The sequence below is a fragment of the Puccinia triticina genome, chromosome 9A (assembly GCF_026914185.1).
Source record: "Puccinia triticina chromosome 9A, complete sequence".
In the NCBI taxonomy this organism is placed as follows: Eukaryota; Fungi; Basidiomycota; class Pucciniomycetes; order Pucciniales; family Pucciniaceae; genus Puccinia; species Puccinia triticina.
In genome coordinates, this window is record NC_070566.1 from 2,646,875 (window position 1) to 2,657,354 (window position 10,480).

Genomic DNA, 10,480 nt, shown 5'->3' on the forward strand with positions numbered 1-10,480 from the left:
ATGTTTGTGCGAATATATAAATGGAATTCGTGAAGTCGGATAATTACGGTATCAATTGGTAGATAAGTCACCAAGATTTTAATTGACGGGGGATTCTTGTCAGGAATCCTATGCGATGACGCTCTCTTTTATTGATGGGGCCGCAACACCATCGGAAAAAACTAACGACCGGGGCAGCATGTTTAGCCAAGATCGTCTGGCTGAAGTTTGGCGATTGGCTTGGCGGCTGACACTGACTGGCCCTAAGTCCCAGCGCCGTCGCGCAAGGCATTAGCGGTTTGGCTCAGGTCGGCGTATTGTAAACAACGAATCACATTTCAGGCCATCAAGTTCTCACATCAAGACATAGTGTATTGCAAGAAAGGTAGTTGATTGATCTCCATGACATTTTCTAGCTGGAAACATGACGTCCTGGATTAAGATAGCGACTTTGCAATTAAGTTTAGATGTTGTATTTGAGTAGACGAGTGCGGAACAACCTTTGTAGATATGGAAGCGGAATTGGAGGAATGAGATGAAAAATTCAAAATTGTGATAAGGGCCTGCTGATTCTCTTAAGTGATAGACCCATACATTTCATGGAAGAAATACTTGAATGAGAGTCAATCAGATGTTTGAATAGGCAAGTGCTTTTGATTAATCGCTGTATGACTCTTCGTCTTGAATGTCTAAATCTCCACTGGTAACCTGATGCAATCATACTTGTCACTATAAAGCAGACCATATGAGAAAGACTCGTACTCACCCCTACCCTCATCATATCCAGTTCCCGATTCCAACCGGCCAATGTTCCACGGAATAAGACTCGCTTCCCCGCTGAGAGTAATATAACCTCATCATCGGGAATAATCTTAGATGGGACGACATAATTTACAAGCATGCTATCATTCTCCGGGTCCTGTCCGATTAACAGGTTAGTATTCAAGTTGATAAAAGTGTTCCCAATTGCTTACATTTTCGTCGACTCCATCATGTCTTATGATTAAGGAGATGGGCCCTTGAAGCCCCAGGCTTGATTTAGAGTGTAAAGTCTGAACAATAACACCTAGTGAATGAACTCGAGTTTCTCCGCCGGCGTGCGTAGTCGGAACTTCCCGGGTGTTGTTAATGTCGAACATTATGAATGGCATTTTGTGCCTCTTTGCCCCAACGAGAAAACCCTCTATGGCATAAGTTTTACCGTAAGTCAACTTGCGGGAGAAGTCGGCGCGATACATTAACCGAACACAGGTGTGGTCCTTGTCCGCCATCAATCCACCAGAAACATCGTACTTGGCACGAGTCATTAATTCCGCCTTTAATCCATTCGTCGGTAACTGGTAAACAGACTTGTCAAAGTTGTGAGAATAAGTGTCTGTACTTTTGACGGATAAACTGGGTCATGCTCACTGTGTGTGATATCAAGAAAACTCCTGAAAGCTCAAACCAAGAACCGCACTCAACATTTGCTTCACGAAAAAAGCAAGTCTTCATTGTCGTTAATGATTGGGGCAAAGCTCTCCATCTGTTTAAGGACGCCTTTTAACTTGATTTTCGTGATATCAACGTGAGTGAGGAGCTACTCCATTAAACCCTGGGGAAGACCCTGTCAAACCCTTAGCGCCCCTTGTGGTCGAGTTCGACCATCAGCCGCAATGATCAATAGAGACTGTACAAAGGTCGAAGGTAGATACTTCCAGTAATGTTGACTACTGAGAATTAGAGCCCTTGTTAGGCGAAATTTCATTGACAGTCTGTCGCCCTGGTGATCAAACACGAAAGACGACGGTAAAGGTGGGGTACCTTTGAGGGACGATTTTGTCTTACTTCCTAGTATGTTGTAAAACTTAGGAGTAAGGGATTCCGTGAGAAAACGAGATTTTCTCGAAGATGAGCCTCAGGTGGTGCTCAAATCTACCGCCTTTTGGATACTCGTCTCTTCGTTGAAGGGGTTTATCTTCAGTTGTGAGTCTGTTGCTCAAGAATAACAACACAAAAGAAAAGTGTTTTAACACATCAAGAAGTCATAGCACTCATGATTGTCACGGAGAGACGTCATCATCCGAGGTTTTGTTTTTTGAGCCAAAACTCAATGTAGTCACTTTGGAGAGGGCGGTGGTCGATATTCTCCAGACCAATACAATCAACAAGGACTCCGTTGTGTCACTCCGTCAACTAAGTGACCGACAAGAACTCCCGCGTGTCACTAGGTTGACTAAGTGACCACTCGCCCAAAATACTAACTTGAACAAAAACATTTAAACAATCAACACTCAGCATTATGCTAAATGAGATTGCTGATCATAAACATTTGTCGGAGGAAAAAACAGAGTCGGTTGTTCTTGACTAAAGTGATCATTAAGTTTGAGATTGAGAATAACTAATTCAATCCTAACTGACTAACAAACTTAGCAAGGCGGGTAGGGGCGTCAAATTATCATAATGACAAGTAGAAGTATTATGTTTGACAAGAACTGAGGATCAATCTCGAATTGAAATGAAAGTACGCTTAGGACCATTAGCGTAATTTGGACGGCCGGCAGTTATTCCTGAAGTCACCTGAAAAAATTTCGCAATGAGATGATATATTTATCAACACTATTAAAGTCGAACACGTACATTTACAATTAACCTGCCAGTCTTAACTTTGAATCCAATGATATAGCCAGCAAACCTCACTCGAATACCCGGTTCCAACCGGACAAAGTCATCAACCAGAATTCAAGAGCTGTCAAGTACATATTTGGCGTAAAATTCGCCAGCAGTTGTGCTCTAGGAGAATGTCAATACTAATACACTCGATGGGAAAATGCGCGAGTCGACTCACATCTGATTTGTGGCCAACAATCATCTCAATAACATTGGTGTCGGTTCTTCCATTACTCCTGTTAGCCAGGTCTGGTAAAAGGCGAACCCAACGTATTGTGCCCACCCCAATAATTGAGATGAGTGACGATGAGGATGACGACCTCGTGTGCCGAATTTGATGAATTCCGACCGGTGTGGTAACCCTGTTCCTGTTCATACTATCACCCTCATATCACCTAAACCCTTCATAAATACCTCATTATTACTTCATATTCAGATTCTACACCCCATTTTACCCCTAGTCACCCACTCATTTCACCTAGGATTTCCAAATGGATCAGCAGTTATTGGCATGTATAGTTTTGGCAGGTATTTTCTTCATACATATCCTTAGCATTATTACATACATCATTCATTAGTATCATAGCTACATAGGACTGCAGATCTTACATAACTTCATTACACATTTTCCTCTTCATATGATATCAGCAGTACATTCCTTCATAGCTCTTGTAGTTATTATCAAATGCTCATCATTATTTCATCTTCTACATAGTTACCTTTCATGTACACTCTTTGGTCATTGCGCCTTCATCATTACTGCTCATCTTCAGATATTGTTACTATGTGCTCATCATGTATCACCCCCCTTTAGTACTTCTCACATATATAAACACCCCTCTAGATGTTGTATCCCCATCATGCACTTTCTACTACATCCCCTCTGTAGCACCTTTTAAACATCACCCTTATATGCACTTTCTACTACATCCCCTCTGTAGCACCTTTACACATCACACTTAGATACACTTTCATCACCATAGAAATATATCCCTCAGCATATATCTCATTACCCATCTCAGAGTGACTCCCAAGAGCTTCTGCTTTTCCCCTTCTCACTTCTCCTCTCTCACTCAGTAGGATTGATACACCTCAGACTCATAAAGTGTTAAAGCCATCTAAGTCAAAGAGAATCATCAGCCACACCCTTTTCTTTTTCTTAGTGTAACCCTCTCTCCATCAGCATTAGTCTAGAGGGCAGCCTCACCAGCACCTGTAGCCTCTCCTACATTATTAGTAGTGTAGTTGACTATTTCCCCTCACAGCTCTTTCCTGATCTTTTAGGAGTTCCACACCGGAGAGTAGGAGAACTGCAGATTACCTAGAGGTTCGGATATAATTACTTCTCCTCAAAGGTTGTAATATTCACCAATAGCGAATCCTCCTGGATTATCAGAGGTCGGTCCTAGTATGACACTAAATTTGGATGCTTGGGAGGTATGGTCTCCTTTCACTTCAATTATAGATTGGGTTGTGGCTGATATGTCTCCCTGGTTTGGTGTGAGGTTAATATCTCTAGTGAAGTCAGCGGTGAGTGTTTAGAATAAAGGGATGAACAGTGACTAACCATCGCAACTGCCTGAAATTTTCCTTCAAACCACATCCCGTCGATATCACCTATTTGATCTGGTGAAGACATCCGGACGACTTTCTGGAAATAAGAGTTGTTGATATCGGTCATGGTGAATAATAAAAAAAACAATAAGTGCAACTAAACTGGAAGTTTAAATAGATCGTCGGACCCTGCAGACCTGACGATTTGCCTTAATTCTTTGAGAATAACGAAGAGCCCATCACCTCAGACACGCTATCATCACACAAGACCCTAGACCCTTCATCCGCGGAATGAGGTGATGGTCGAGCATAAGATTAATGTGGCGTTTGTTGTTGGGGTTTCTGACCCTACGGTTGACAACTATCAAGTCGGTTACGGTAGAGGAAATCCATGGAAATGGCTTGAATGCAGGGTCCCTTCAGGCGAAGGGCTAGTCCTCTATTTAACTTAGGAGATTGATGTGGAAAAATAACCAATATACCGCTCGGCCAAATAGGATGAGTTGTCTTTGGAAAAAATAGTCAACCTCGAGCTGAGTTGATATTAAACAAAGTTAATGAGTTGTCTGTTGCCTTCACGCTAATAATGAGGAACAATAATGTCGACTTCAGGTACACTAATCACATGATAGGAGTCCGCTTACTGGCGGGGCCTTTGGCCGAGCCGTAGGGACGCTGCAGCAACCTTTTTGATTCTCCCGTTACCCCAAAGACCAAATGCACCAACTTGAAGCCGGATTCTTTCAATTAGCTTCAGCTGGCGAATTAACTTCCATATCGGCGAAAAATTTAATAGTAACATTTCATTCTATGTCGTCAATATTCAATTCATCCTGATGCGTGTCAAATTTTAAGTTTTATATGGCCGACTTGTTCTTTGCATGAAGACTCAGGTTTTTAACCAGAAATGAATATATTGCACCTAATGTATTTAGCCAAAAGATAATTCCTTGCACACCTTTAGGCAACCACCACACCCCTTTACTCGACCACCAAGTCTATCAAACAAATATAATGGCTCTCGCAAGCGTCTGATACAATTTTTAGCAAATGCTATTAGGATTAAAGTCATTGTATCACGACCAGGCAAATAAAAAAATGCAATACTTAACTTTGAAAATTAAATCTGTTTGGTCTCAGGCAACAAGTATCGGGTTATAATACCCGATGTGAGCTCTAGAGATGTTAGAAGAGCTTTAATGAAGTACCAAAATCCAGCTTGACAATAGTCATGGTAAATTGGGAGAAAACACGTGAAATTGAGGTGAGTTTCATTCACGAATGGGGACTTATTCGACTAACATGTGACATATGATAAATGCGGTGGTGTGAAGAACATGAAGAGAAATTATAATCAGGTTTGTGGGATCAATCCTAAGTAGGAGACTTAATTGTCCTAAGTCTTTGGAAAAACGAGTCAACAATCTTGCATTCAATCCAGCTTTGCAATAGGTGAAGCAACCAACCCTTCGATGAAAGATGAATAATTTGTCCACTAATCGGAGCGTCGCTCAATTCGCCCAAAGTGAACCTGTGAATGATATAAGTTTTTGACGCAAAGAATAAAAAGTTTAAGACATACCTCGACGATCATTAGGCCACTTTTTTCATCAATGCCCTGAAGTCTTCCGCACAAATCAACACGATCCCCAAATTCAAACCACGGTAAATGAGAAACGCCAAATTTTTCAGGTGTAATGATATAGTTGACGTAGACTCGGTTGTGGTCGAAGCCCTTTAATGAATGGGGTCAGCCAAATGACATTAACGTTTTCCTCAAGAAATGTTTAACCTTTAAGTTATGAAAAACGGTGAGTCTCAATGCTTTATTCCCACTGCCAGCAACAGGCTCAATGACCTCGTTCTTGAATATCATACCAACACCGGAGAATAAGACACCTCTCCTCGACAGTAGAGGACCACAAAAGGTCGTTTTGGTAACAGTGGAGGGAATAGCTTCAAGAATTGGAACCCAATCGGCGCCGAGACCGACTACATTCCCTTCGCATGCGTGTTTTTCTCCAAAGATGAGGACTTTTGTCGGTGGTTTGGCGGAGGTCAACATAACTGGGAGGCCGCGAGATGAATGGAAAACACCTGAAGTCCAAGCATAATTTTCTCCTATGTGCATATCTTGAAATTGCGGATCTGCGTAGTCCATCCGTGACTAAAATTCATGTCGTAAGGTTTTTATCTTCGGATAAGATGAATATAAGTGCTTACCGGAATGAGTACTTGAAATCTCCCTGAAAACATCAAGGAGTCAACAAAGTCAATCACAAATTCCTCTTTACGCGAGGAGAAGGTTAGTGTGGTCCCCGGCATCCGAGTAAGTAAAATCAAGTGCGAGGTGGATATAAAATCTACAAGGACAGCTTTTCATGGTAAATTGACCTTTTTTCACCTTAAGATGTTCCCGGGCGGTTGTCAAGGGTTGATTAGGAACAAGAGCCCTTGGCACTGGTGACAACAAGGGTCTGTAAAGTGTTTCTAATCATTTCAAATATAGGGGCTTTAATTTCATCATCAAGCCTCGCTTTGTGTACAAGAATAATAGTGTATGTTGACGAAGTAAGAAAAAATACATTAAGAATCACTCAGCAAGTTTCGTCAACTATGTCGAATCTATATGTAAATTTTGGTTAATCTTTTATTATTGGGCGATCTGTATTTCCCATAAATGCCAGTTGAAGTGATCAGAAACTGAGTTCTTAAGGTTATAGAATTGAAAAGTGGTGGAAGCGGAACCCAACTCACTGAAAATAGTCTTGTGAACAACGTTGACGAGGCCTTCCTTCTGGTCAAGCTTACATACTAACAGATTTGCTTGTTGAGTAACCCGGGAGAGGGCAACGTATAGTTGGCCATGTGCAAAACAGGAGTTCTTGAGCATCACTCCGACCCGATGTAGCGTTTGACCTTGTGATTTATTAATTGACATAGCATACGCAGGCCTTATAGCGAACTGATGACGGAAGAAACTAAGGCCTGATTTCTGACTCCCTTCATGGTGAAGTTTTATTTTTGGGAGCATTACATTGTTGCCTTTGAAAGGGCCAGACATCAAGATCCCTTCGACGGATCCACGTCCTATTCGTGTCAAAATCAGCCTCGTTCCATTACAAATCCCCGATGAAATATCAAGGTTACGCATCACAACGACTGGCATTCCGACTTTTAATTCCAAGATGTGCTCAGGAAAATTTGGCACACTTATCTTGTTCAATACTTCCTCTGGAAGACTATCAAGTCCATTAGGGTCGGGAGAATCAATAGAAATTGCTCGGATGAAAGGTACCTTGAGGCGAAGAGCTACTTCTCTATTTAACTTTCCCACATCGATGTTCAAAGGTGCCAAGATGCAGCGCTTGGCAAGATAGGATAAGTTGTCCTTGGGAGGAAAAGTCAACCTTGACATGAGTTCAGAATAAACGAAGTCGATGAGTTGTTTGTTCCCTTCACGCTCATTTTGAACCGCGATGATATTAACCTCAGGTACGCTGACCACATCATAGTCTGCTTGCTGGCCGGACCCTTCGCCAAGGCGTAGAAGTGCTTCGGAAAATTTTCGGTTCCCGCTCTTATCTTGAGAGCCAAAGGCACCAACTTGAAGCCGCATGTTTTGAATTAGCTTGAATTGCCGAATTGATTTCCACAACGGCGAAGACTTGATCGTCGCATCCCATGATTGAGGATATTCGTCATATTTGACCACCGGCAGGATTTGCCTAAAATCGCCAGAAAAAATGACCACCTTCGCTCCGAAGGGGAGGTCCGACTGACAACACCTTCTTAACGATCGGTCAACGGCTTCAATTGCGTCCTTATGTATAGTCACTATCTCGTCCCAAACAATCAGATGAGTCATTGCAAGATGTTTTCCCAGTTTATGATGCGGCTCAAAGTTGCACTTGATGTCAGGTTTCAAGTGGATTGGTATACTGAATGCGGAATGTGATGTTTGACCGCCGGTGAGTAACAATGCGGCGACTCCAGAGGAAGCAGCAACGACCGGAATTTTTGCCATTGAATGACATAAATCGATAATCGAATTGAGGAGGAAAGTCTTGCCCGTTCCTCCCGGACCATCAAGGTGGAACATTTGGGGGACGTGTTGCTTGAGAGATGTCCTTACAATGGCAAAGAAATCCGCCTGTTCGTTGTTGAAACTTTCAATAGCAGCATCAAGTCGGACGACGACCGTGGCGAGGGATTCGATCTTTCCAGGAATATCCTCAAACTGGCGTAGTTTCCGATAATCAGAAGATGTTACACTTATTCCAACGCGCTGAAGGTCAGTATTCATCTTTTCCAACAAACACTTCAATTTGAAAAGTCCGTAGACGCGTCTCCGCGAGCAACTGAGAGGAATAGTGTTCCTATCTTTTCGATTGAGGCGAAGCAAATAATCAGTCATTGCGTCCCAATGCTTCGTATAAAGGGCAGTCGGGTTGGAAGGCGGTGAGTTAACAAGCATCAAACAGAAAAAGTGGCGGAGTTGATGTCCGCTCTGAAATGACGAAGCCTCTTTGAGGGCTTTATCGTAAAGGAGATCATTGACCAATAATCCCAGTTCGTTGCAAGCATCTTGATAAGACTCGCATAAGACTTCGCCGACCCTTCTGAGATCCTCATGTGATGTAGGCCCTTTCCGATGACAAAGTAGAGTTCAAAGATAAAACTTTTCCCCGGCTAGATACGAAACGCTAAAGATCCTTCCAACCGAAATGGTCTTGTTCTTGCGAGGAGTCCATTCCTTTTCCTTCTGATTCCAAGTAAAGAATTCAGGAATTTGTTTGAAGAGAAGAGATCGGGCCCGACGACCCTCTGCACCTATGGCGTCATTCGCGTTGAGAGCGAAGAAGGCAAGAAGATTTGTGTTTCCTGGATCTTGAAATTTCAATTGATCCATGACTTCGACACCATCCCGGAAGTAAACCCTTTGTTTGTCCTTATCGTGAATACTCAATCTGGTAACAGGAGGCCATCACCTTGAGAGAGGGAATTTTAACAGTCTCCATGCCGCTAAATTGAAAAATCAGTATAACTAAAATTGGAATTGAGAAGAGGAAGCCCTCACCTTCTGGAGCACTGATGTATCGAGCGTCAAGAAAAACCTTTGTCTCATCGCCGTCTTTAATCTCAATGGATCAGGACCGATCGTGTCCTTTCGTGATGTACTTGTATAAGTATTTTACTGCTGTGCTGTCGACTGGAATCTCTACGTTGATGTGACAATCGAACTTGAGGGAAAGGTACTTGTTATAAGGAACTACATGGGAGCTATCGAAAGTTTGTTTGTTCTTCGAGATGACGTGACCGGAAATACGTCTGCGATAGACGGGATAAGCGCCACTTATATTAATTGTCCTCGCGGTGAAAGGTTTGGGGTAAACGGCGCTACAACCATCCTTGGACCAGCATGCTCTGCCAGTGCATGGGCCGTGAATCATCAACCGGGAGACTATATCGTGAAGCTTTGGTTCTTGCTTTGGGTCGGGCACTTCTGCACAGACAAGAAAGTCAATTTTATCAGCTGTGTCAGGCCTATCGGTCTCCTCGAGAGTCACCATCAAATGTAGGTGAGGAAGACCACGTTTTTGGAACTCAATGACTGAGACGTGGGAAATAACTTTGCCTAGCCGGCCTAGGTCGACAATTTCTTCAAGAAGAGCGTCGACTTTTAGCTTGAAAACTCTATCAACTAGCACAGGATGATCGGCCGATGAAGCTGAAAGACCAATCTCATCAGTGATATCCTTCCACTTTGGGTTGGCAGTCATAGTAATAAATAATGAAGGTGGACCGTATTTCCTAACGATCGCCATTGAATCGTGGTACAACTGAGTCATTGCTCGAGGACTGCCAATAAACGTCGACGGAAGAATGACGCGACGGCCAGTGGGAACAATAGAGTTCTCAATAGAAGCCATGCGACTGTTGTACTGACTCGCCTTGAAGGCAAGTTGATGGTTGCGGATGAAGTTGAGCCGTGAGCCTTCAACGCAAACGTACATGTCTACAACGAACTCTTGGAAAAGAGTCCTCCCGTGCAAGATTATTGAATATCAACCGACTCTGGCGAAAAGGAGGAAAGCAAACCACTCGAGTGACTTTACTGGCCGATTCGTGGCTGCGAAGTGGGTTAGTTTGAATATGAAATGGTTAGGTTAAGACTGGTCTACTCACAACGTTTTGTTGAACACCTGTAAACGTTGTCCCATTGTTGGGAACCAAATGGAAAGAAGATTGGATATCGGAGGGGAAAATAGGAGGAATGGAGGTCGGATATGTATTC

General features: G+C 42.9%; 1 protein-coding gene across 1 annotated transcript; it reads right to left on the minus strand.

The window, feature by feature from the left end:
* Window positions 1-636: 636 nt before the first annotated feature.
* On the minus strand, window positions 637-4,309 carry PtA15_9A272 (uncharacterized protein; the record flags this gene model as incomplete). The annotated part of the gene is made up of 4 exons (XM_053172464.1): window positions 637-687; window positions 746-898; window positions 954-1,316; window positions 4,196-4,309. 4 exons carry the CDS (start codon window positions 4,307-4,309, stop codon window positions 637-639), a joined length of 681 nt encoding a protein of 226 aa, XP_053023702.1.
* Between the last annotated feature and the right edge of the window lie 6,171 nt (window positions 4,310-10,480).